We start from the raw sequence: 27900 nt of genomic DNA on the forward strand, positions 1-27900 counted from the left end.
TTTAGATACACAAATGGATTATTCTGTTTTGGAACATGTTTCAGGGGCAAGTGGTTTTATAACTCCAAATAAAAAATAAATATTTTGTTTCATTTTATTAAAGATAAATATTTTATCTTCCACCTTGTAAGACCTGCCAATCCAACTGAAACAGCTTTAGGCTTGTTACAGATGGATCAACAATAAAGAACTACAACCCAGATGCAGTAGCTAATAGGTTTGCTTGTTTTGAGTGAACGGCAATGATGGCTGCGCGGAGGAAGTGGAAATAGAGATTAACCAAATTGGCTTCCTTGTTTACAGTGGACAAGATAGGCTCACTTCCACTCCAGTCTACTGCACCTCTTTGTTTAACTTTCTAAAAGATTTGTGCAGCGCTAGGTTACGGCTGGTGATCGCTGCATATTGTGCAGTAGCGGACGTGAAAACAAAGAAGCGCTCCTTCTGTCTTTAAACCTTATTTTAAGCTTGAGAACGCCGGACCCGCTAAGTTACGCCTCCCTGTGACGTAATGTTACCGTCGCGCGGAGGATCGCAACTTTTAAGGACGACAACATTGGTAAGGAAATAGGAGGATCCCGGGAGACTAATCCTCAGGGTTAAATACATTTATTTTGGAGGATATATGCAAAATGTCCATATGTGAACGGCTGGGCAAAGAAAAAAATGAAGTTTTAAAGGTTTTGAAATGGAATCCGGGAGGATCCTGCTGTATCCGGCTTTTACCTTTTGCCGTCGACATCTTTTCCTGCCACCCGGCCGGCAGCCTTTAAAACTAATCTGTGTGAGAGGCGCTTCGCGTCTGCTCTGCTGTAAATGAAGCAAATCGCCTCGGCCCTTCCCTCACTGTGACCCGCCCTCGAGGGAAGGGCCGAGGCGATTTGCTTCATTTACAGCAAAGCAGACGCTTCACAGATTTGTTTTAAGGGCTGGGTGCCGCCCGGTGGCAGGAGAAGAGGGTCCTCTCGTCTGTGTCGACGCCGGAGCTGGTGTGAGCTCGGGCGGCCAACACTGTCACAGAGACCCCCCCCCCCCCAATGCTGACATCCGGGGCGGACCGCCCCCACCGCCTCGCTCTTGGTACGCCGCTGGCTGGCTGGCATCATTCCATGGCTGGCTCCAGCGTTCCGCCCCACCCCCCGTCACTGCCCCGCCCTCGCGTCAAAACGTAATGACGTCAGAGGGCGGAACAGTGAAAGGGAAGGGAACGCTGGAGGCGAGCTGACGTTACCAACGGAAGGGAAGCCTTAGCCAGGCAGCCAGCCAGGCCAGCCAGAAAACGATGAGGTACAAAGGAAGAGAATCCCGGGACATCGCGGGGAGGGGAGGGCATAGCAGAGCAGAATCGATGGGAGGGGAGGAGAGGAGAGCAGAGAATCGCGGGGCACGGATGGGGGAGGGCAGGGAAGAGAAGAATCGCTGGACATGGAGGGGAGGGGAGGGGAGGGGAGGGGATGGAACCAGTACTGGGATTCTGGCATCATTCACCTTCATTCACACCTAATTCAGGCATTTTTCTCCTCTGTTCTCAGTCTGGATATTGCAACAGCTGTATGGAGACTGGGAGCAATGCCTCAGGTCTCCTTGGAGAACCCTAGAAGTTTTAAATCTGGCCCCAGGATGTCACTCTTAAAAACAGGCATCATTCCCTTCCCTCCTCTCCCTCCAGAAGTTCTGAATGTTGCTTCTGTAGCATCCTCAGCACCAGCCAACCAGAGGTGCAGGAAGCAAACTGTGGAACTTCTGAATTGCAATGCACAACTCTGGCACTGGGCCTGCCTAACTCAAGATCTTTTGGATGATACCTGCTAGCTGACTGTCCCACGTTAATTAACATTGGTTAATAACTGAAAAGTGAGCATTAATTATCTTTGTGCAATGAAGCCTGAAATTCTCACCAATCTGCAGATTTTCAACCATTTCTAAATATCCCAAATTTAATTTTAATTTAATTTTTAGTTTTAGAACATTCTGTTGTATGGTATATAGTAAAATGATCAACAGTATGATTATATTACAGGAATTCATTGTGCTGGAACTATTGTCAAATATATGCAAGAACACCTGCACTATCACCAGATACAGAACTGTTGGTTGTTTTGGAAAACTTGCAAGTACTAAAACTGGCCATGTAGGTTGTTCTTGCTATGTATGCGAGCAGCTGAGAAGGATAAAATGCTTTGATAATGTCAAGTATGCATTTTTCCCCCTTCACTTCAAATCCAGTCCAGGATATGGGTGATCATGATCAGCATAAATTAATCTGTTAGCTCCACAGCCATGGAAATACAAAAAGATATAGATGGGACACTGTTTCAATTCTTCTTCTTCTTCAGTCTTGGGCCTTTTCCACTCTCTTTTGGTAGGTACCCCTCCTGAAGGTTCCGCCCTCTGACGTCATTACGTTTTGACGCAAGGGCGGGGTAGTGAGGGGGAATGGAATGCTGGAGGCTGGCTGACGTCAGGAGATGTTACGAACCCAGACAGCCAGCCATGGAACGTTGGAGGTGCAAATTATTATATAGGATAGTGTTCTATGACTGAGGCTTCTTTCTGTATTGTTTACTCTCTACTCCATACAACTTCCAGCTTTTGAGGAGTGGGGAAGAGCTCGCTTATTTAACAGCTGGTTTGAAGAGGTTTTTACCTTTTCTTTATGATTTCTTTTATTACAGTTGCCATGGCACCTGGAAAAGCCAACAAGAAAGAGATTCTGGTTCTGCAGTGTGAGTGGGGATCCTGTGACTGTGTGACCTCTAGTATGGAGGATTTTTGCAATCATGTCTCTAAGCACCTGCAGCAACATCTAGAAGGGGATGATGAGGAAGACCTGGACTCTCATGGTGAATAAAAACTAGCATATTAATCTTGCATTTCTGGTGAAGGGAGAGTTTTTAATATACTGATATAAGAAGTACTCTTCTTAAAAAATCTTAACTTACAGAAGACTAGATTAATAGAAACCCTGTTCTCATTGGTTCTCAAAAGAAGAATTGGTTGAGAACGTTTATTTAGATGATTGGCACATACTGCAGCAGGACATGTTTATCCACTCCTACCTTAGCTGAGATAATATTTAACTATCTCTCCAACCTCTTGTGCAACTTTCTTTAAATTGGACACCTTATTTTCTAACTCCTCTTAATCTCTTACCTATCTATATGTCCCATCGTTTCTTACTGTTACGTATTGTGCTGACATTGTAAGTACTATACTATGCCATACTTTGTATTGTTATTTGAATATTTTTACTGCTGTAATTGTCTGTTGCTCATGTTTGATTTATTTTTACTGTATACCACCTTGAGTGAATGCCTTCAAAAAGGCAGTAAATAAATCCTAATAAATAAATAATAAATTTTTAACAGTGGCTTTCCTAGCTATTCTGTATGACTTTTTTGCTCTAAATCAGCAACTTCTCTGACTTTCTGTGCATATTATAAATGCGGTAATCATGTTGACTGGTGTGTGCTTTATCTGTTTCTGTTATAGAGGAGTTTTCTTGCTTGTGGCAGGAATGTGGCTTCTGTTCACCTGAGAGTACAGTAGATTTGACTCGCCATGTGTATTTCCATTGTTACCACACCAAATTGAAACAGTGGGGGCAGCAGGCCCTGGAGAGCCAGCCTGACCTCGGACGCTGCCTCTTGGATTTTCAGAGCAGGAATATTATCCCTGAAATACAGGAGAATTTTGTCTGTTTATGGGAACACTGTGAGGTGAGTGTCATATGATTAGGGTCCTGCACCTATGTTTACTAAGGTGCGCTAGGGTCACTTTAGCATTTTTAATGCACGTAAATGGTTTACGCGTGTTAAAGGCTAGCGTGCCCATAGAAATGTATAGGCGCGTTAGTGTTTAGCGCACCTTAAATTTAAAGGTGCATTAGAAACGCTAACGCGCCTTAGTAAACATACCCCTTAGTTTGTTATGCAGAGCTCCAGTTATCAGAGTGCATAAGGCCCTGAGTATTTCAATGTTTCCAGAATACCTCAAATCTTTCATACTTCCATGTACTACTTATAGGAAATTTGATGTTTATTGAAACGGTTTAGGATTTTTGTTTTAATGGTCACATCAACCTTTTTGATAATGCTGAATTCTATTTTTATTGTATCTGCTTTTATTGTCCAACAATGTTGTGTGAGAGTTTTCTTGGTAGTAATATTTGTGTTCTTTGGCACCCTGTCTGAGATTATTGGGATTTTTTAGGGGATACCTTGCTTCCAAAATGAAACTTAGTCACTGACTTACTCCTTTTAAATATATAGAACTCAAGGTGAGGAAAAGATTCCTTTTTATGGAGCTTACAGGTATTCAGTCAGCTTTCTAGAAGAATAATTATTTTTAAGTTCATGCATAGTTTTCCCCCCTTATGTCAGCATATTTAGGGGGATAACATGAAAATCCAGGCTGTTTGAAAGTTCTAGTTTCAGAAATGTCTCCTGCTTGCAGATACACTTCGTAAGGTGACAGTATACAGAATTCTTAAAGGAGATGCTTGCCTGATGTGTGTCTAAGGATTCTCATATAGCTGAAAGAACTGCTGATTATGCCGCTCACAATTTTGTTACTGGAGACACAGATGGTTGTTTTTGTGCCGTGGGAAGAACCAAGAGGTGGCAGGTCATTTATTATCTGTCATTTCAACATCAGTAGCAGGCAGAGTTGAAAATGGGTGCAGTACCTTGAAAGAAGTAGACTGCCCTAAATAGCTTGGGTTCACAAAGGAAGAAGCATTACACCCATGTGCCTTTGTTTAGGGTTATACTTGCTGCTCTGTGCAGGTTACGCTCCTATTGTCTCTTTTTGAAAAGTGAGTCACTTTAACTTTTGCTTTGATTATATCCTTTTTGTTACATAAGTCTCATTTGCCTTTAAAAGGCATGTGATAAACACAGGCTGCCTATACAGCAAGAGGATGAAATCAAAATAAAACTTAAATGACTATCAGGCTTATTTTCGAAAGAGAAGGACGCCTATCTTCCGACACAAATCGGGAGATGGGTGTCCTCTCAGGGTCGCCCAAATTGGCGTAATCGAAAGCTGATTTTTGGCGTTCTCAACTGCTTTCCGTTGCGGGGACGACCAAAGTTCACAGGGGCGTGTCAGCAGTGTACCGAAGGTGAGACGGGGGCGTGGTTAAGAGATGGGTGTCCTTGGCCAATAATGGAAAAAAAGGGCGTCCCTCACAAGCATTTGGTCGACTTTACTTGGTCCCTTTTTTTTTCATGACCAATCATCGAAAAGGTGCCCGAACTGACCAGATGACCACCGGAGGGAATCGGGAATGACCTCCCCTTACTCCCCCAGTGGTCATCAACCCCCCTCCCACCCCCAAAAAAAGAAATTAAAAAACATTTTTTTCCAGCCTCTGTGTCAGCCTCAAATGTCATACCCAGCTCCATCACAGCGGTATGCAGGTCCCTGGAGCAGTTTTTAGTGGGTGCAGTGCACTTCAGGCAGGCGGACCCAGGCTCATCCCCCCCTACCTGTTATACTTGTAGTGGTAAATGTGAGTCCTCCAAAACCCACTGAACCCACATGCATGTAGATGCCCCCCTTCATCCCTAAGGGCTATGGTAGTGGTGCACAGTTGTGGGGAGTGGGTTTTGGGGGGGCTCAGCACCCAAGGTAAGGGAGCTATGCACCTGGGAGCAATTTGTGAAGTCCACTGCAGTGCCCCCTAGGGTGCCCGGTTGGTGTCCTGGCATGTCGGGGACCAGTGCACTACGAATGCTGGCTCCTCCCACGACCAAATGCCTTGGATTTGGTCATTTTTGAGACGGGTGTCCTCGGTTTCCATTATGGCTGGAAACCGGGGACGACCATCTGTAAGGTCAACCTAAACGTTGAGACTTGGGTGTCCCCGACCGTATTATCGAAACGAAAGATGGACGTCCATCTTGTTTCGATAATACGGATTTCCCCGCCCCTTCGCCCGGAACATCCTTAGAGATGGACGTCCCCGTTCGATTATGCCCCTCTTTCACACTTCAGAAAAGGCATAGAGTGGTGTAAACTGCATGGAGTGGCAGGTACAGTTCTAGCCACCTTACAGGACAGACTAGATAGACCATACTGGTTTTACCTGCTATCATTTACCATGTTACTAAATAAGGTGGTTGTAGTGGATGTTGCCTGGTCAGGCTTTTGACTGTCTATATGAATGACTAGTAAACAACTTCCAAAATGTGAGCAGGATAAAAAAAAGTTGCATTACTAGCATGCTCCTCAGCAGTGCCCGATCAGTTAAATAAGTAAGAGTCTAGGACCGTTCCTTTGCAGTATCTTTCCAAGCGGTGTTGTGGAAGGATGTGGAGGAACAGTGCAGCCTGTTTGCAGGTGATAGAAAAATCTATAGGTATGCAATACTTAAAAAAAAAAAAAAAAAACCTGAAACATGAGTTGAACAAGTCTGGAAAAATTGCCACAGACTTGGAAATTGCTTCAGTGCAAGAAAATTTAAATTATGAATTTGAGAAGCAGGATGCTGGGCTCGATGGACCTTTGGTCTTTTCCCAGTATGGCATTACTTATGTACTTATGTTAAATGAACAAAAACTGTCAATTATCAGACAGGAGAGAGACCTAAAATAATCTGTAATGGTATGGAGGTTGAAGGTTAGTAATAAAGAAACATTTGATGTTGGTAGAAGAGGTACTTAGTCAGCCCACTTGTGCCTGCTTGCTGTACTGTCAAGCGTGCTTTTCTCTGTCCCTTGAATGTGTAATTCTACCACTGTTTTAGCAGCTATAGCTTTGTTGTTTTGCTGGAAGTCTGTTTCCAGTGTAAAAGTGATTTCTCACACTCCCTCTGAGACTCCTTCTATTCAGCTTCATGTAAAGCCCCCTGGTCATTCAGCGTTCATGTCCCCCCCCCCCCCCTTTCTCTTTTGTTAATGAATATAAATTCAGCTATTTTGGTCGTTCTATGTGGCTTGTATAGGGTATAAGTTGCTTTGGGGCCCTTTTCTTACTACTGTAGTTACTTCTTTGAAAGGATCAAATGTGACAAGATCTTCCCCTTATGAAACACTGTTGTTGGGTCCTAGAGCTTCTAGCTTCAAGGTATTGCATTATGCTATCTTTCAGTAGCGTTTTTATCACGTTAACCCCCCCCCCCCCCCCCCCCACACACACACATTGCTATCGTTGAGGTAATCGATCTATAGTTTTACATTTCTTGTTTTGAAATAGAAAGATAGTTGAAACATATTTTTTTTTTGTTACATTTGTACCCCGCACTTTCCCACTCATGGCAGGCTCAATGCGGCTTACATGGGGCAATGGAGGGTTAAGTGACTTGCCCAGAGTCACAAGGAGCTGCCTGTGCCTGAAGTGTGAATCGAACTCAGTTCCTCAGTTCCCCAGGACCAAAGTCCACCACCCTAACCACTAGGCCACTCCTCCACTGTTGCTACTATTTGAGATTCTACATGGAATGTTGCTATTCCACTAGCAACATTCCATGTAGAAGTTGGCCCTTGCAGATCACCAATGTGGTCGCGCAGGCTTCTGCTTCTGTGAGTCTGACGTCCTGCACATACGTGCAGGACGACAGACTTACAGAAACAGAAGCCTGTGCAGCCTTCTACATGGAATGTTGCTAGTGGAATAGCAACATTCCATGTAGAATCTCCAATAGTAGCAACATTCCAATGCGGCTTACATGGGGCAATGGAGGGTTAAGTGACTTGCCCAGAGTCACAAGGAGCTGCCTGTGCCTGAAGTGGGAATCAAACTCAGCTACTCAGTTCCCCAGGACCAAAGTCCACCACCCTAACCACTAGGCCACTCCTCCACTGTTGCTACTATTGGAGATTCTACATGGAATGTTGCTATTCCACTAGCAACATTCCATGTAGAAGTTGGCCCTTGCAGATCACCAATGTGGCCGCGCAGGCTTCTGCTTCTGTGAGTTGCCCAGAGTCACAAGGAGCTGCCTGTGCCTGAAGTGGGAATCGATCTCAGTTCCTCAGTTCCCCATGACCAAAGTCTACCACCCTAACCACTAGGCCACTCCTCCACTCCCCCTTAAAAGTGCTCCTTGAATGTGATAAGTTGAACAGAGCCTAAGGCATACAGTCAGCACCTCCTTTAGCTTTTTCAGTATTTTGGGTTGCAGCCTATAGCTTTGTTTTGCAGTTGTGTCAGTACCCGGAGTTTTGTTTCCTCAGTGTTATTCCCTTCACAGTCTTTATCACCTTGCTTTCTAGTGACCTGGATTAGCCACTGTTGGAAACAGAATACTGGGCTTGATGGACCTTCGGTCTGTCCCAGTATGGCACTACTTATGTACTTAGCTTTTGCACACTTCTGCTTTCTTCTAATCCTCCACATCAGTAACCCTTCCCCCTCTCTACTTACTATTCCTCATTTTATGTACATATCTAAAATAAATTTTGTCCCTTTCATGATGCACTTTGTTTGATCTCTTGCTATGCCAGTTGCCCCTTTTGCCTCTCTCTTCTTGTCTTCGTTTTCTGAATTTTTAAAATGTTTATCTTTTTTATGTCTTCCTGTAAGTGCTCAAAATACACACCAAATACTTGACAATATTGAGCATACAGTAAATCAAGATCAGAGCATGCCTGGTCCTGTTGCTCCCTGTTAAAGACGGGTCCCATGCTGTCTGCTCCTCTTGAATGTGTACATTCTTATACCTTGGTGATTGTATGGGTGAGCTGATGAGTTTTGGCAACCTTTCTTTTCTGTTGTAGATGCAGGCTCCTACCAAGTAGCACACTGCTCTGGATACTGTTGCTGGTTAGGGTTTTCTTTGCTCAATTTATTAAAAATTTGATTTACTGCCCATCCTGGCAAACTGATCAGTTTACAATGACCATAAAATGTAAAATTATAAAAAGAAAAAGATAAAGTTATATTGCATTAAGCAGTGAAGAGAGAGAGAGAGAGAGAAAAGTACAGTTGTAACAATCTAGTCTCCATTTTTTTTTCATGTTTATTTTTTTGTATTGTGGTATCTGCTTTTCCCTCCTGTTTGTGTGGTTCATTTTTTTGTAGTAAGGAAAACATGAAAGGGCAGGAAGAAGGAAACTGCAGGCAGAGAACTTGTGATAGCTGCTAGGAGACCAGACTTCCTCCAGTTGGGAAGGAGGAATGAGGGGAATTGAGTGAGGTTTGTCTTGAAACTTGGGATGGAGCAGGCCTAGTGATTAAAGTAATGGACTGAGAGCTGGGAAAACCAGGGTTAAAATCCTGTTTCTCCCACTGAAACTGACCGTGACGGCAGGAGGAAGTGACGTCACCGGCGGAATGGCTGCCTGAAGACAGAGCTCCGAGTGACCCACAGGGAAAAAATAGAAATAATACCCGACGCGAACGCGGGAACTTTCCATAAAACCGCTAAATATCACTGCTTACTTTAGCGGGTCGAACAGCTGTGCCGAACGCGAAGTGCAGAAGTGGATCTTTCGCGATTCGCCTTCCCGGGTGCGGGGACAGCAAGAGCGGCGAACAAAATGGCGGCCGCGGCGCACACCCAAGAACAGCAAATGGCAAGCACATCGACTGCAGAGCCCCAGAGAGAAGGTATGGAAGCAGAAATTTCGGAGGAGGACCAATGGCCTGACTGGAAACAATGGCTACAAGAAATCAAAGTGGACTTGAAAGCCATGTGGGGCGATCTGGCAACTTTAGGAACAGATCTCAGAGGGGAAATACGAGAGCTGGGGGCCCGACTAGAAGATACGGAGACCCGGTTGGATTCCCACGATGACACATTGAACACACTTGACCAACAAGTGGGAGACTTGCAGACCTCCCAACAGCAAATCCTGGATAAACTGGAGGATTTAGAGAATCGCAGCCGGAGATGCAATCTGCGCTTTAGGGGCCTGCCTGAGACACCAACATACTCAAATTGTGAGGACACGATTCAGAGGCTAGTACGGGATCTACTGGCTACGAGCGGAACCCAGTTGGAACAATCAGCGATCCATCTAGAGCGGGCTCACAGAGCGCTCGGAACTCCGCGAACGAATCTACCCAAAGATATCATTGTGTGCTTCAAAGATTATAAGTTGAAGGAACAAGTGGCAAACATAGCGCGCCAGACCCCAAACTTTAAATGGGATTCGTATGAAATAGCAATATACCAAGATCTGGCGGCAGCCACTCTAAAGCGCAGAGCGGATTTAAAGCCAGTCACCAAGCGATTACAAGAGATGGGTATCCGTTACAGATGGAGACACCCCTTCGCGCTGGTCTTCTACAAGGAGGGAAAGATGCAACAAATCCGATCTTTGATGGAGGCCAAGGAGATTTTGCCAGAAGAAAACTTGGGAGAGTCACTAAAGGCACTGAAACCACCACAAAGAAGATCGGATGCTCCCCCAAAATGGCAGAGAGCGGGGAAGGGAACACGACGCCTACAGCGGCAGCAATCGGCTGCTAAGATAACCTGACTTAGCCCTTAATCAACCTACTAAGAGACATGACTATAAGACTGTTGGGCACAGGACACTGCTTGACGTAAAGTCAGGAAAAAAGGTTTGAAATAGTTTGCAAAAGTTAATAGAGTTATACAAAGTGAGGCACTGTATAAATATTGTTGGGTTATAGTTTTCACAAAAATGCCAGTCGAGGATTGTTAATTAGTACAATGAAACCTGTGGGGGCACTTGAGAGGCACCATCCGCCTTCCACTTTCTCCTTACACTACCCACGTTTCTTAACGCGGGCAGCTACAGAATTTTTGGGGGGAAGATGGGGAGGGAGGGAGGGGAAGAAGATGGGATGGGTGGGAGGGGGGAGGGAAGAGGGGAACAAAAGGGAGAGAGTGAATACTGTGAGGAGCGTGACCATGACTCGAAAGCAAGGGAGAGAGTCGCAGGAGGGGACACTCAATTTAAGCAACCTATACGATTATCTTGGATAACTCATGGCTGAATTAAATTTTCTACTGCTTAATGCACGAGGGTTGAATATTCCTAGAAAACGGCAGCTCCTGTTCAGGGAGCTACTCCGCCTTCGGACGGATGTGGCCCTGGTACAGGAAACACATCTCCTACCTAGGCATGAACACTTGTGTCAACATAAGAAATTCCCTGGTATATACTTTGCATCCAATAGGGATAATGTCAAAAATAAAGGGGTATTAATAGCATTTAACGGAGCTAAGCCCTGGAAGATACAAAAAATTGTTAAAGATAAAGGGGGACGTTACATCTTAGTGATTTTTTCCTTAGCAGAGCAGGTATATACAGTAGTTAATATTTATGCACCTAATGCAGATCAGGGATCTTTTTTTTGTGAGCTAGACCAGATAATCCTACAACACTTAGAGGGCTCATTACTGATAGGAGGGGATTTTAATTTAACGCTACAGCCCCATTTAGACAACTCCTCACTACATACAGGATATGGCCAAAGAGATAGGGTGGCGCTACAAGAATTTATTGAGCGCTGGCACCTGGTCGATTTTTGGCGACAGGCAAACCATACCAAACGCAGCTATTCCTATTTCTCGACAGTTCACCAGTCTTCATCGAGGATAGACTTCTGGCTGGGAGAGGCTGCAATGCAGGGGCTTATAGGTTCACAGCAAATCCTACCCCGTACATGGACAGATCACTCCCCCATATTATTACAACTAATCCTTCCTAAGACCCGACGAGAAAACGGGGGCTGGCGACTAGATGATACTTTGCTCCAAGAGCCCGCTAACATACTCAGCCTGGAGCGACATATTAAGGAATACATTCAGTTCAATGACACTGGGGAAGTGACTCCTATAGTACTTTGGGAGAGCTTCAAAGCAGTCATGCGCGGACATCTGATAGCATTAAAAACCCACATAGGGAGAACAAAGAGAGCCAAAGAAGCCGAACTGCGGGGACAACTGGGGAAGGCGGAAACCGCACTTCACCGAGATGGGCCCCGGCCGGCAGTGGAGATTATCGATCAAATACATAGACTGCGAAAACAGATAAATGAGCTGGAACTGGCGGACTTGGCAGAAAAACTTCAGCGGGTCCGCCAGTCCCACTTTGAATTTGGCAATAAAGCCAGCCGGCTTTTGGCTTATAAACTTAAACAAACTACACTCCGGAATGTGGTGGTGAGTCTAAAAGATGAGGGAGGGATAACACGCGTAGACCCCGAGTATATTGAGGCGGCATTTGGGGACTTTTATAAAACACTATATATGGCAGGGGAGGAGGTACCGGAAGAGGAAATGGAGGATTATTTTGCAGACATAGAACTCCCTAAACTAGCAGTTAGTGCAGATCAAGTCCTGTCACACCCATTTGAGCTAGAGGAGCTCCTGCGGGTTCTCAAGGAGCTTCCTATAGGTAAGGCGCCGGGGCCTGACGGATTCACCAACAAATTTTATAAGGTGTTTGGGGGAGTGTTGGCTCCACTGTTATTAAAGGTCTTCAATTCACTTGAATTTAGTCAGGAGCTCCCCCCCACATGGAATCAGGCTAACATTACAGTTATCCCTAAGCCGGGAAAAGACCCGCAATTATGTGCATCATACAGGCCGATTTCCTTGTTGGGGGTAGATTACAAGATCTTTACAAAAATTTTAGCGACCAGACTCCAGAGATACCTCCCAACACTAATTCATGAAGACCAAACGGGATTTGTACATGGAAGACAGACTTTTGATAACATCCGTAGGGCCCTCCACATGATACATCACACACAGGAACATAAACTTTCTATGTGCCTGCTATCCCTTGACGCAGAGAAGGCATTCGACCGGGTGAGTTGGCCTTTCCTGTTTACAGTCCTGGGTAGGATGGGTTTCACCGGGCGATTTACACACTGGCTTAAACTGATCTATAAGGCACCCTTAGCATCGATAAGGGTAAATGGGAGACTCTCCAAGCCATTTCAACTACATAGGGGGACCCGACAAGGCTGTGCGCTATCACCATTGCTCTTTGCGATGGTTATGGAGCCATTGGCTATTCAGATACGAACGCACCCTGATATCAGGGGACCACGGGTGGGGGGCCTGGAAACACGGGCGCTCCTCTTTGCGGATGACATACTACTTATGCTACGGGAGCCAGGACCCGCAATTCTAAAGATACAAGAGTTGCTCCAGTCGTATGGGAGAGTATCTGGCTTCAAGGTTAACCTAGACAAGTCAGAAGCGTTAGATATAAATATCCCAGCCCCACAAAAAACACAGTTGCAGACTACTTCCCCATTTCGATGGGCTGCACGACATATTAGATATCTGGGAGTCAATATTCCGAGGAGTTTAGATGAGCTATTCCAATCAAATTTCCCAGAAATGGTAAAAAAGCTCTTTGCAGAACTACATCGATGGGAGGGATTGACACTGTCTTGGAGTGGGAGGATCAATGCAGTTAAGATGGTTATATTACCTAGAATTTTGTATCTTTTTATGGCCCTGCCCATAGCCATCCCAGATAGATTTTTGCGAGGTCTACAGAACAAGGTATTTTCGTTTATTTGGAGAAAACGACCCCCGAGGGTGAAAAGAGAAATCCTGTATCAATCGAAAGAGAGGGGAGGGATGGGAGTTCCTTCCTTCACACACTACTTACAAGCAGCCCACCTTAGAGTAATAGCTACATGGCTTCAGGATACAGGGAAGGCCTGGACAAGGGTGGAACAAAAATGGATGGGACCTTTCCCGCTGCGAGCTATCCCCTGGTTATCACGGGAAGATTTAGGAGAAATAATCAAGGGAAGCCCGCCTATGATGCGCTGGCCTCTATTGACGTGGAGTAAGATTAGGGGACACTTTTTCCCGGGGCGAATATATTTTAGGCATATGTTCCTTCGCTTTGCTCCCCAGTTTAGACCGGGCAAACAAGATAAAGCTTTCCAGCGATGGGAGGAGATGGGGCTTTGTGAATTAGGCCAAATGTGGGAAACAGATAAGACGGTGCCATTCCAAGAATTATGCCAGGAGCATGGCCTCTCTCCCCTACAAGCTTTTCAGTACTATCAAGTGAAGGATTTTATAGCTCGCAGAGCACAGGATGAGTTAAAGCTACAAGAAACTAAATTGGAGGAGGGGATGATGAAGGGAGGAGGAAGGGGTAGCATCTCAAGAATATATAGGGCACTACTTCTACATGCTAACCCAGTGGAGCGATACCTATCAAGGTGGGAGAAAGCCATGGGGGAAACCTACACAAAGCCCCAGTGGAAAGTGGCACTTAGATCTCTACTAGCAGTCTCGGTGTCTAGTGCCTTGACTGAAAACGGTCACAAAATATTATACAGCTGGTACTACACTCCCCATCGCTTGGTTAAAATGTTTAAAACAGGGTCAGCTTTGTGTTGGAGGCAATGTGGAGAAGTGGGGGATATGATTCATGTGTGGTGGGCATGCAAGCATGCGCAGAAGTATTGGGGGGAGATATTGAAGTTTCTAGGTGAAGTTACAGGAGAGAACTACCAGATGAGAATGGACTACTGCTTACTCCATTTTAGACCTACAGGAATTCCTAATGCCATACACCGCTTTGCCGTACAACTATTCGTGGCCGCCAAATTGGTGCTGGCGGCGGCATGGAAGCAACCTACACTTCCGGAACAGCGGTCAGTGTTGCGGAAACTGGACTATATTCATCTGATGTCGAAATTGACAGCCTTACGCACTGGCCAGATTCCGCAGTACCATAAAACGTGGAACCCTTATGAACAATGGTTAACCTCTCGGACACCCCAGATCGATGTGTCACATGGACAAGTCTAAAGAGAATTGGTCACAAAACTTCCTAAGAGGAGGGACTACAATAGGGGAGGGAGGGTATTATATGGAAACATGTTAGCTGAAAGAGGAACTCTAATTTCTGTACAAAGATAAAATGTGAATACTGTTATGTTTCTAATGGAAAATAATAAAACAAATTTGGAAAAAAAAAAAGAAACTGACCGTGACCTCGTACAAGTTGGCTTATCTGCTGTCATCTTCGACTCCTCCCTCTCCTTCTCTGCACATATTCAACAGACTGCTAAAACCTGTCGTTTCTTTCTCTATATCAGCAAAATTCGCCCTTTCCTTTCTGAGCACACTACCAGAACCCTCATCCACACTCTTATCACCTCTCGCTTAGACTATTGCAACTTGCTTCGCACAGGTCTCCCACTTAGCCATCTCTCTCCTCTTCAATCTGTTCAAAATTCTGCTGCACGACTAATATTCCGCCAGGGTCATTATGGTCATATTAGCCCTCTCCTCAAGTTACTTCACTGGCTCCCTATCCGTTTCCGCATACAGTTCAAATTCCTCTTATTGACCTATTCACTCTGCAGCTCCTCAGTACCACTCCACTCTCATCTCTCCCTACATTCCTCCCCGGGAACTCCGTTCAATGGGTAAATCTCTCTTATCTGCACCCTTCTCCTCCACTGCTAACTCCAGACTCCGCTCCTATTATCTTGCTGCACCATATGCCTGGAATAGACTTCCTGAGCCGGTTTGTCAAGCTCCATCTCTGGCCGTCTTCAAATCTAAGCTAAAAGACCACCTTTTTTATGCTGCTTTTAACTCCTAACCCTTATTTTATCATCCTCACTTTAATATTCCCTTATCTCTTGTTTGTCTGTCCTAATTAGATTATAAGCTCTGTCGAGCAGGGACTGTCTCTTCATGTTCAAGTGTACAGCTGCATACGTCTAGTAGCGCTTTAGAAATAAGTAGTAGTAGTAGTAGTAGTCATCTCAAGCACCCACTTGTAAGCCTGTAGGGATAGGGATCCATTGCGCTTGAGTATCCATTGCAGCTGTACTAACATTGTTCACATCCAGCAGCAATATAGTTCAACATTTTTATTGATAACAAGTCAAAGGAAAAACATCCGACAATATGAATACACATAGATTCAAAACTGAACATGTACACCCTCAAAACAGAATGATACAGTCCATCATCAAACTTTTAATATTTTATCCCCACCCCACTATTTCAGGTTTTATGTTTCAACATTTTACTGATGACAGATCAAAATACCAACACTTCCTACAGCGTGAAAATACTAACATCCAAATCTCAAATAACAAACCTTGGCTAGACGTAGTTAAGTAGTAACTGTAGCCATCAAACTTTTAATAGGTTTATTCCCCCTACCCCCCACCCCTACCCCTCATCACCATCCTAGGCTCTGCGAAACTAAAATTGCAGAAACTCTTACAAATCAATGCCACAATACTTAAATCAACCACATACCCCCACTGCCAACACCCACCACCCCAACTCCCCCCCCCCCCCCATCCTTAGAATCCCCCATCCCCTCCCCATACCTTTCACAAGAATCAGCAATTTAATATATAACTTCTCCCTTTGTGTGGCAGAGTATTCCAGAGTGGTTCCCATCTTGCTTTGAATCGAGCTCCCGGAACACTATCCCACTGTTTAACTCCACATCTGTCCACCCTCATTTGTTGTATCAGCTGAGTTCTTCACATTTGCAGAGAGGGGCCCAACGGGGAGAGCCAGGCCCGCAAAATTGTGTTGATTCCAAAAAAATGTGGCCACCCCCATGAATCCCTTTAATCCCGTGGGAGGATCCGAGGTGAACGTTAAGCACTGAAAAAGGAGCAGTGGGTCCCACACCACTGAACAGTTCCACATAGATTGCACCGACTTTAGGAGTCCCCTCCAGAATTGGCTCACCAAGGGGCAAGACCAAAACATGTGCCCCAGGGAAGCCATTCCATTACCACATTTCAAACACGCCCCCGTCCCTCCAATATTGGCCGACAATGCCCACTTCAGCGATATAATCGCATTATGAATCGGTATAACTTTTCTCGTTGGTATATGGATAGCCGCAGCGAATATATATTCTTTATGTATGTACAACACATTCCGGAGGTAATCCCACAACCTATATCATTCGCCCATCTCAAGGCCAATTGTTCGTAATTCAGTTCTGCCGTCGTATCCTTTTAGTTGTTGATGATGATACCTCAGCGGTACCGATTGCTGCAAGCCCAAGGAGTAACCCTCCGTCAAAATGTCTATTACATCCTCCATTAAATCCATCCACAGCAGTGACGAGATATAGTGCTGTAGTTGGCAATAAGCAAAATATTGCTCAGGTGGGATCCCGTATTGCCTTTGCAGATCACTAAATGGTTTTAGGTGACCCTCTTCATTGACCACCTGCGCGATATATACTATGCCCTTTTTTGCCCATGACCCAAAAACGCTTCTCCCCCAACCTGGTGGGAAGGCTGGATTTTGGCAGATTGAAAGCAATGGTGTGGTCTTCGCAGATAAATACAGCCTTCGCCACATCCAGCGCCAGGTGGCCCTCAAAGGTGCCAAAAGGCGGTGTCGTCTAAGGGCACCCTGTGGAAGTTGCCCTCCGGTGTGCAACAACTGACTAAAATGGACCTCTGTAATTAAGGACGTCTCCAATCCTGTTAAGGAAAATTCGGAGGTCCCTCTAAACCAGTCATTGATATGGCGCATCGAACATGCAATTGTGAGATTTCTTAAGCTCAGAAAGCCCATCCCTCCGCTTTCTCTCGGAGTTGTCAAGCTCTCCATGGGGAGACTAGGTCTCTTACCGCTCCAAAGTAACACTTGTGTTGACCTATTTACTTTCCTCACGTCCAGCAGCAATATAAAATCATCATAGCATTTTCAAAGGGTGTTTACTTATGGATAAACCACAATTAAAATTGCCCTGGGCCCTCTCTGGGCAAAAAAGAGGATGTAGCGCTGGGACAGTGCCAGGATTGCCTGCAGGATTTTCAAAGAGAAATTCCGTCTTGCTGAAAATTACTCTCTGCGTATTGGAATATAAGTTTGGGTGTAATTGTTGGATTTGGAAGTGATGTGGGGATTCCCTTTAGAACTGAGCTCTGGGTGGGCCAGTAGACGTAGCTTCGAATATGATTAGTGGGTTGTGTAGGATGAAAGATGAGATGGGATGGAATGCTTTGTTGTGCTGAGATTGCCTGGCTGTAGTTTTTCATTATGCCTTTGTGTCTTACCAGATCTCCTTTGATAACCCAGAGTGGTACTACAGACATGTGGAGATGCATGGCTTATGTTCTGGGTATAAGGCCTCTGTAATCTTCTGCGGCTGGAAGGGTGAGTCTCGAGCTTCTCATGGTATGTGTGCCTTCATGTTTACAGGGGATTATACCAAGGAGTAAAATGAAGAAAATGTTTCTTCCCAGAAAGAGTCAGTGCATTGAACCATTTCTTAGCAGATGTGGTGGAGGAAAAAAAAACCAGTAACCAAATTCAAGAAAGCCTGAAATAAGGACAGAGGATCCCTAGTTGCAAGGAAAAGATGGGAAAACCAGAGATCAGGAGGAGTTTATGTAGAGAAGTGTACCAGAAGGAGAACTGGGCAGACTAGATGGGCCTTAAAGCCTTGCATAGTGACACAGTAGATGACAGCACAAACAGACCAACAGGCCCATCTACTACTACTACTATTTAGCATTTCTATAGCGCTACAAAGCGTACGCAGTGCTGCACAAACATAGAAGAAAGACAGTCCCTGCTCAAAGAGCTTACAATCTAGTAGACAAAAAATAAAGCAAACAAATCCATTAATGTGTAGAGGAAAGAGGAGAGGAGGGTACAAGTGGTTGTCAAAAGCAATGTTAAGGAGGTGGACTTTCAATCTAGATTTAAAGATGGTCAAGGAATGGGGCAAGACGTAGGGGCTCAGGAAGCCTATTCCAGGCATAGGGCGCAGCAAGACAGAAGGAGCGAAGTCTGGAGTTGGCAGTAGCAGAGAAGGGAACAGATAAGAAGGATTTATCCAGGGAACGGAGTGCATGGGAAGGGGTGTAGGGAAGGACGAGTGTGAAGAGATACTGGAGAGCAGCAGAGTGAGTACATTTATAGGTTAGTAGAAGACGTATGAACAGGATGCGAAAACAGATAGGGAGCCAGTGAAGCGAGTTGAGGAGAGGGGTAGTATGAGTAAAGCGACCCTGGCAGAAGACGAGACGGGCAGCAGAGTTTTGAACCGACTGGAGAGGGGAGAGGTGACTAAGTGGGAGGCCAGCAAGAAGCAGATTGCAGTAGTCCAAACGAGAGGTGACAAGGGTGTGGATGAGGGTTTTGGTAGAGTGCTCGGAAAGAAAGGGGCGGATTTTACGGATGTTGTAAAGAAAGAAACGACAGGTCTTGGCGATCTGCTAGATATGAGCAGAGAAGGAGAGAGAAGAGTCAAAGATAAGATAACCCCAAGGTTTCGAGCTGAGGAGACAGGGAGAATGAATACATAGAGAGAGAGATGGTCCTCCACAACAGGTCATAAAACATGCCAAAAACAGCATTAAGACCGAAGCTCTATCCTGTTTCTGCTACTGCAAGTGCACTTACTAGCCTTCATGTCTTCTTTTTCATGCCTGAGGTTATCTGAAGCTAATACATGCTTGCCTCGCCCTAAGTCTATTCATTAGTAAAGTTATGTCAGAAGTATTGAATTCTTGATCAGGCCTGAAAAATAAGACAAAAAGCACACAAAAAAAGTTAAATTACAAAAAACAAGGCCAAATAGTTAAAATAAAGAAAGGTAAAAAGAAAAGTTATTTCATTAAACGCCTGCTGGCTCATTGCAGTATTCAGTATCAGAGCAGGAAGATCTTTCATCTTGTACCCTCGAATATACACATGCTTCTATTCAGTAGAAGTGAGTTGATTTTTTTATTTTTTAACTCTTTCAAAAAGTACAAAGACTAGGGGACACTCAATGAAGTTATGTGGACATACTTTTAAATCAAATAGGAGGAAATATTTTTTTCACTCAATGAATAGTTAAGCTCTGGAATTCGTTGCCAGAGGATGTGGTAACGGCGTGTAGCATATCAGGTTTAAAAGATGTTTGGGCACGTTCCTGGAGGAAAAGTCTATAGTCTGCTATTGAGACATACACAGGTAAGCCACTGCTTGCCCTGGGATTGGTAACATGGCTATTCTTACGTTCAGCTATGATACCTAAACTTCCGGAAAACACTAAAACCTAACCTGTTTAAAAAGGCGTACCCTGATCTCTGCAACACAACAAAACTAAAGCACGTAATGGACACAACACAACTCCTCCGTCCTACGATTCCCTAGTGTGGCTGTGCCACATGAACTTTATCTTACCACAACATCACTTTGTATTTGTTTACACCGGAGTCTGTAACGCCTCTCCGGTACTATGTAAGCCACATTGAGCCTACAAATAGGTGGGAAAATGTGGGATATAAATGTAACAAATAAATAAATACCCCTGATTCACGGATGCCTGCTATGTCTACCTGGCCAGTCACACATTTATTTATTTATTTATTTATTTATTTTGTTGCATTTTTACCCCACATTTTCCCACAAGAGCAGGCGCAATGTGGCTTACATTACTTCAAGAGGATACAATACAATACATAGAAGGCACAGATACGGAATGAGATAGGAGGGGAAAGAACATGGGATAACACGGGGAGAATGTCAGGGGCGAAGCAACCGGCAAATAATCTGTACAGTCAACAAGAGAGAGAGGTTAAACATTGGAATTGCCAGTGGAATAAGAATGTTTTTAAGGACTTCTTGAACTGGTGGTGGTCGACTAGCTCTTTTAGTCCACCCAGAAGGTTTTCCACAGCAAATAGGAGTTTGTGTTGGGTGAGTAAATTAGACTGGTCACTATTACTTATCTTACCTATAAAAGATGTAGCATTCTTATTAGTGCATAAACTCAAAAATGATGACTCTCCACAAAATTAAAGATAACTTCAATGAGCTCCTGCATAAAATCATCTCATAGCTAACATATACAAGCTCGAAAACTCCCAGGGGTTAGGACAGCTGAGCACCTCAAATTTGGGCATCTGGCGCCCAAAATTCAGAAAAGAAAAAAAAATATATGGGGGGAGGAAGCAAAAGAGATATAAAATACCAAATGAAAGCAGAACAAAATAAGCAAAACACAGTAAAGAATGAGAAAACAAGAAAAAAGTAAGGCAGAAATTTTTCCTTGCACCTAAGTTTTTTTTAAAGGGTAAAGGATCGTGGATTTGATATAGCACCTTTCTGAGGTACATCTAAAGCGGTTTACATATAATATATACAGGTACTTAATAGATTTCCACTTCTGCATGCTAGATTTTAATGCATGTGTTGGATGAGATCCCACAGATAAAGCAGCATGTTGTAGGTGACTACAAAAATTCCGGCGGCACAGTGCTGGAATCCTTCCCAGCTTGAACGGACTATCGCCAACAGTCTCATCAAAAAGCCAGAAAGCGTACTCGGATGCAATTGTGTTCTAAATATTGACATAACCTGTTATTGGGTGAATATGTGTCCTGTGAGACACTTCCTTAAGCTAGCCAACCACTGCGACAAAGCAGTTGTGAAGGCTGATAGTGTTTGGGAACCTAAGGAGACTTAAGTTAAAGTGTTCTACAGAGCAGTGGTTCTCCATCCAGTCCTTGGGGCACACCCAGCCAGTCAGATTTTCAGGATATCCACAATGAATATGCATGAGATAATCTACATGCACTGTCTTCTTTTTTTGTATCAAATTTATCACATGCATATTCATTGTGGATATCCTGAAAATCTGACTGGATTGAGAAGCATTGATCTAGAAAAGAAGGCTTAAAGTAAGATAGTCAGATTTGCAAGTGACACAAAACTATTCAAAAGTGGTCAATACAGAAGCTGTCTCTGAAGAATGTCAGATGAATGTACCCTCCACAGTAGGTGCCACTGATTCATATGCCAAAAAAGGAGTTTGAAGGGGAGGAGGGGGTGGAGGTCACAGAGGAAGGTTCTTTTCTGAAGCCAATATGGTATTATTGCTTGCATGTTTTAGGGTCAATTTATAGGTGCACCCCTGAAGCAGTGCTTGGAAGCAGCTGTCATTCTTACAGACAGGAGGATAGTTCTAAATCGCAGAAGAAATTGAATGTAGAGAAATATAAGGTGGTAACTTTTTGATGGATTTTTTTGGGGGGGGGGGGGGGGGGTGGCGGTTCGATTTCAAATTACAGGTTGATGGAGAACAAAATACCTTCATGGATTGACCCCCCCCCCCCCCCCCCCCTAGTACTAACTAGCAGCAGATACAAAACAAATTCTAAAGATTTTTTTTTTTTTGCAGTTGCAACATTAATTATGAAATTTTCTGCCACAGAAGTTTGAAAAAGGTTTGAATAAATGTAAAGAGAGCAGGTCCATTAGCCATTATTTATCCAGATGGGACATGGAGACATCCAAGTCCTTTTCTGGGACGTGCAAAAGAAATTAAACTGAAGCCAAAGGGTGACAGGTGGGATACACAGGAACATCCACATGTAACCAGAGCTCCTGTATCCACTGGGAACTGCCAGGGATAGTAAATGATGACAGATAAAGACCTGTATGGTCCATCCAGTCTGCCCAACAAGATAAACTCATTTTACATGGTATGTGATACTATATATGTATACCCGAGTTTGATTTGTCCTTGCCTTTCTCAGGGCACAGACCGTAGAAGTCTGCCCAGTACTGTTCTTGTAATAAGTTCTGAAGCTAACATCGAAGCCCCTTAAAATTTACACTCCAGCCCATCCCTGTCTATTCAGTCACGATCAGGGCATAGACCGTAGAAGTCTGCCCAGCTCCCGTTTTGTTTCCCAATTACCAGCGTCGCCACCCAATCTCCGCTAAGATTCCACAGAACCATTCCTTCTAAACAGGATTCCTTTGTGTTTATCCCATGCATGTTTGAATGTATGCACCCACATAGGAGCCAACTTTTCAAAATTATTGGGGGTGCTAAGCCCAATGGAAGTAACCCTTTCCTGGACACATACAATGTTGGGGGTGCTCAAGCACCCACAGAGCTGGCTCCTATGTACCCACACGTATGGGCAACATTTTTTGGTCCATGGAGAATGTTGGGTCTGATGGGTGCTGGGTTTGATAGACCATTAAGCTGACCCAACATGGCACTTCATCAGATAAAATGGACTCTTGTCCTCCAAAGCTCATGCCTAAATATATTAGTCTATAGGATGCCACCAGCCTTTTTGTCATTTTTAGTGTTACAGACATATAAAGCTGAAGGGAGGGAGGAGGGAGATGCAAACGAATGTGAAAAGACACTTTTGTTGAATGGCTGTTTGACACCTGGAAGAGACGTACCTCAGAAGTGTTAGAAATCAAAATAGTGATACAATTCAAGCATGAATGAGACACAAAAGAGCAAGAGAGGATGAAGCCCAGTAGATCTGTGAGAGCTCACCGAGGTAAATGCAAACGGAGTGGTGGACTTGGTGGTTCTCTGTGCCTCAGTCCTGACCAGTGTCTGTGTCCCTCTGTTCCAGACTGTGACTGTTCATTCAAGGGCAGGTGTAAATTGCGAGAGCATCTGCGCAGCCACACACAGGAGAAGGTTGTGTCCTGTCCCACCTGTGGAGGCATGTTTGCCAACAACACAAAATTTTTTGACCATATCCGGAGACAAACTGCATTAGACCGTAAGTGAGGGGATTGATTGGTTCTTTTTTTTTTTTTTTTTTTTCCACCTCCCATACAGACTTGATTCTGTCTCCTTTTCCCCAGTCTATTTTGTGCACTAGGTTGCTGTCAAGGTTCCAAAAGGTTTACTGGCTTTACCATTTGTACATTTGTGATGCAATACATTTAAGGCCTCTTTTATGAAAACAGAAAAAGGGAGAAAACCTTAGTGAATCAGGCCCTGAGTAATAACAGGAAGAAATTAGGACAGTTTCAGGGTTCTGGCCTGATCACAGGATATAACCATTTTAGTTTTGTTGATACATCCTTTTTCTCCTGAGGCTTAGACAGTTTTTCTGCTTGATTCTCTTCTTTTGTGGGAAGCCTTTCCGTTTCTCCACTGGCTTTTTGAAGTCTATATCTGTTATCCTTGTATTTTGGGTTCTAAAAGGAAATGCATTTCTGACTGGCTACGCAGTTTGACATTTTAGATTTTTCTTTCAGTATTTGTACATTTCTGTTTCTAATTTGTGCTCACACAGTCTGGTCTATGCTGTGTGTGTTTGACGAGAGTATATGAATTTGTAGTAATCCAGTTTGGGCTTTTTGTTTACTTTGGGGGGAATTTTGTGTGTGTGTGTATACATGTTTTCTTTAGTTGTTTTGTTTTTGTTTTAGCTATCTCATACTACTTTCTCTTATGTAAGTATGTCCTGGGCCATACATATACACTTTTTTCATGAGTGCACTGGGCTATAAGCATGCATGTTTGCTCATTCTCTATGTGTATTCTATTCTGTTAATATGATGCCCCTGTATAGTTTCCTGGTGCTATTGCACCTTGAGTATTGGCTGTCCTATCTCAAAAAAAGTTCAGAGAAGGGTGACAAAAAATGATAGAAGGCTTTGTACTTTGGGAAATGGAGGGTTAGGTGACTTGCCCAGTGTCGCAAGGAGCTGCAGTGGAAATCGAACCCAGCTTCCCACTACAGTAATTAATAGGCTACTCCACCCCTAAATAAAGGGCATGGAATTCCTCTCACCCTGTTATGAAACAGGTTAGGATCCTTCTGCTTGAGGAAAGGACAACTGAGGAGAGATAGTAGAAATTTTATAAAATGATGACTAGGATGGAATGGTTGTTTAATCTTTCAAACACTAAAACTAGTAACCAGCAGATTGAACACAAATTGTAGAAAGTTTTTCCCATGCAGCACAAGATTAAGCTGTGGAATATGTTGATTTGGGGTGTGGTCAAAGTGACTACATAATGGGGCTCAAAAGAGACCTGGACAAGTTGCTGGAGGCATGTCCCTAAAAAATGTACTGCTAGGTAGACTTGGGAGACACATTACCTGCCCCTGGAAATTAGTTATAAGAAATCGATGCCTTGTTTGGAATTAGCTAGGGACTTGTGACCCAGACAGGCTACTGGTCTGGCTCAGCATGGCCTGCCTTATGTTCTTAATGTCTGTTACAGAGCAGAGATTCCAGTGCTCTCATTGCTCCAAAAGATTTGCTACAGAGAGACTGCTCCGAGACCATATGAGAAATCATGGTGAGTGAGGATGGATCTTTTTCCATGGGGGATGCTTTTTTTTTTTTTTGTGCTTTCCACATAATTGGCATCTCCTTGTCATCTTTTCATTGAACAGTGAATCACTACAAGTGTCCCCTGTGTGACATGACCTGCCCACTGCCCTCTTCGCTACGCAACCACATACGTTTTCGGCACAGTGATGAGCGGCCCTTCAAGTGCGAGTACTGTGATTACAGGTAAGGAAGGACCTGGGGAGGGACATGGAGGTAGCAGGAGGAGGAGAGGGAGTAGGGCCTCTTGGGGGTACTGGATTCAGAACTGGGGGAAAGTGCTCCAGGTGCATGTGGCTCAAAATGTATGGTGTGGAGGAGAGCTCTGAAAAGTGCGGCAGTTAGAACATGAAGAGGTAGAACTTCAGGACCGCAGAAACAAGAGAAGAACGTCCAGAAGGGTTGCAGGGGTTGCACTTCAGAACTGAGGATGGTGGGTATGGTGAGGCACTTGAGAACTGTGACTGAAATCTTTGACTGGATGGGTGGTGAAAATGTAGGTCAGCTATAGAGCCTGCAGTAATGTAGCATTCTGTCTTGTGCTTAATGCTTCTCTTTTTCTCTTGAATTTTTTTTTTTAGTTGTAAGAATTTAATAGACTTAAGGAAACATTTAGATACTCATAGTAAAGAAGCAACATATCGCTGTGAGATGGAGAATTGCAGCTTCCAGGCCCGTTCCCTCTGCTCCATCAAATGTCACTACAGGAAGGTGCATGAGGTACTACTACTACTATTTAGCATTTCTATAGCGCTACAAGGCGTACGCAGCGCTGCACAAACATAGAAGAAAGACAGTCCCTGCTCAAAGAGCTTACAATCTAATAGACAAAAAAAAAAAAATAAAGTAATCAAATCAATTAATGTGAACGGGAAGGAAGAGAGGAGGGTAGGTGGAGGCAAGTGGTTACGAGTCAAAAGCAATGTTAAAGAGGTGGGCTTTCAGTCTAGATTTAAAGGTGGCCAAGGATGGGGCAAGATGTAGGGGCTCAGGAAGTTTATTCCAGGCGTAGGGTGCAGCGAGACAGAAGGCGCGAAGTCTGGAGTTGGCAGTAGTGGAGAAGGGAACAGATAAGAAGGATTTATCCATGGAGCGGAGTGCACGGGAAGGGGTGTAGGGAAGGACGAGTGTGGAGAGATACTGGGGAGCAGCAGAGTGAGTACATTTATAGGTTAGTAGAAGAAGTTTGAACAGGATATGAAAACGGATAGGGAGCCAGTGAAGGGTCTTGAGGAGAGGGGTAGTATGAGTAAAGCGACCCTGGCGGAAGACGAGACGGGCAGCAGAGTTTTGAACCGACTGGAGAGGGGAGAGGTGACTAAGTGGGAGGCAAAGGTACATGGAGGCAAAGCAGTGTTGGAGATTGTGGGAGGGGCTGGCTCTGGAAAATCTCCCTGCAGAGGGGGAGATTGTATCCTGTTAAAATAAAAAAAAAAAGAAACCCATTGATCCCTGGCTTTCTCTGCACTTCACAGCTAAGGAACTGCAGCTCTTTGTGACTCTGGACAAGTCATGTAGCCCTCCATTGCCCTAAGTACAAATAAGTACCTGTATATAATATGTAAACCGCTTTGAATGCAGTTGCAAAAACCACAGAAAGGCGGTATATCAAGTCCCATTCCTTTTCCCCATTCCCTTAATGTTTTTTTCAGGTTGTCTTAGATTTTTGTCATTGTATTATGTTTCCTGGGAGGCTAGTTCATGCCTCCACAAGCCTTTCTTTGAAAAAATATTTCCTGGTTTTACTCCAGGGTCTCCTTCCCTTGAAGCTTTATTTCATGCCCCCTTGTTCTGTATCTTTCTTTTGCTTGAAAAGGAAGTATCCCATGCTGTGACAGGTAGCCTAGGAGATGTTCTCTGTAGGATAATGGATTCATGTTTTAAGGATGATTATTCTGAATCTGACAGGGGGACTTTCAGGCCAGATACAAATGCCATGTCTGTGAGAAATGTTTCACCCGAGGGAATAATCTGACCGTTCACCTGCGCAAGAAACACCAATTCAAGTGGCCTTCAGGACACCCCCGATTCAGGTACAGTCTCCCCTCCCCTCTCTGGAGATCACACAACACTGGCTTTCAGATCCTTCCTGTAAAATCTGTGTTTGCTCTCTCCATCTGATCTCCACATCCCAACAACTCAGGAGCAGCATTCACTTCCCTTCATGAAAATCCTTTTTCTCTCCGCTTAGAGCTGCACCCTGTGCCTCCAGCCTCCTTTCACTTATTTTTCTGTGTGTAGGTATAAAGAGCATGAAGATGGTTATATGCGGCTACAGCTGGTACGCTATGAGAGTGTGGAACTTTCCGAGCAGCTACAGAAGGAGCGGGAGAGGCAGGAGGGCCTGCGGAACTCAGAGAGTGAGTGTCTGGGGCTGGCAGAGGGTGAGGGGAGCCTTCAGGGAATCATCCTTGACCCTCACTCTGAGGACGATGCTGAATCCAGCCCCATTATCCATGTGGTGGACGGTGATCATGAGACTGTATATTATGTTCATGCCAACACTACCATTGCACAAGAGGAAACAGCCGATGATGGTGGTGATGATGAAGCTTTGCAGAGCCAGGAAAACGCAATGGAGCGATTGCAAAGAACAGCAGAGGAACTGGGAATTGAGGTAGTATAAAAAGGGCCTGGACATTCTTTTTTTCAGGGTGGGAAGAGACTGTGATCTGCAGACGTTTGTGGAGCTGGGTGAGAAGGAAGGGTGTGGACACTTGCCATGGACCAGACAGCTGTCATCTACAGAATTTGGTTATTGCGATTGGATAGTTCTTCCTCTCATTACTGCATGGATTGGATGGTGGGAATTATTTTGTGCATAGTCATGTAAGATTAGAAGTAAATAAAAATGTTTTTCTATTGTGTTCTGTGGTCCTCTT

General features: G+C 44.4%; 1 protein-coding gene across 2 annotated transcripts; it reads left to right on the top strand.

The window, feature by feature from the left end:
• Positions 1-484: 484 nt before the first annotated feature.
• On the top strand, positions 485-27885 carry HINFP (histone H4 transcription factor). 2 transcript variants are annotated; one of them, XM_030220460.1, is made up of 10 exons: positions 485-559; positions 2676-2843; positions 3493-3719; positions 17971-18067; positions 23296-23448; positions 24909-24986; positions 25084-25204; positions 25600-25738; positions 26927-27051; positions 27260-27885. In XM_030220460.1, the coding sequence occupies exons 2-10, from the start codon at positions 2681-2683 to the stop codon at positions 27642-27644; spliced, it is 1488 nt and encodes a 495-aa protein (XP_030076320.1). In that variant the 5' UTR covers positions 485-559; positions 2676-2680; the 3' UTR covers positions 27645-27885. The 2 variants fall into 2 exon arrangements, with proteins under 2 accessions (XP_030076320.1, XP_030076319.1); XM_030220459.1 differs by lacking the exon at positions 485-559 and adding an exon at positions 1246-1287.
• Positions 27886-27900: the final 15 nt, after the last annotated feature.

Source organism: Microcaecilia unicolor, chromosome 12, assembly GCF_901765095.1.
Source record: "Microcaecilia unicolor chromosome 12, aMicUni1.1, whole genome shotgun sequence".
NCBI classification, from domain to species: domain Eukaryota; kingdom Metazoa; phylum Chordata; class Amphibia; order Gymnophiona; family Siphonopidae; genus Microcaecilia; species Microcaecilia unicolor.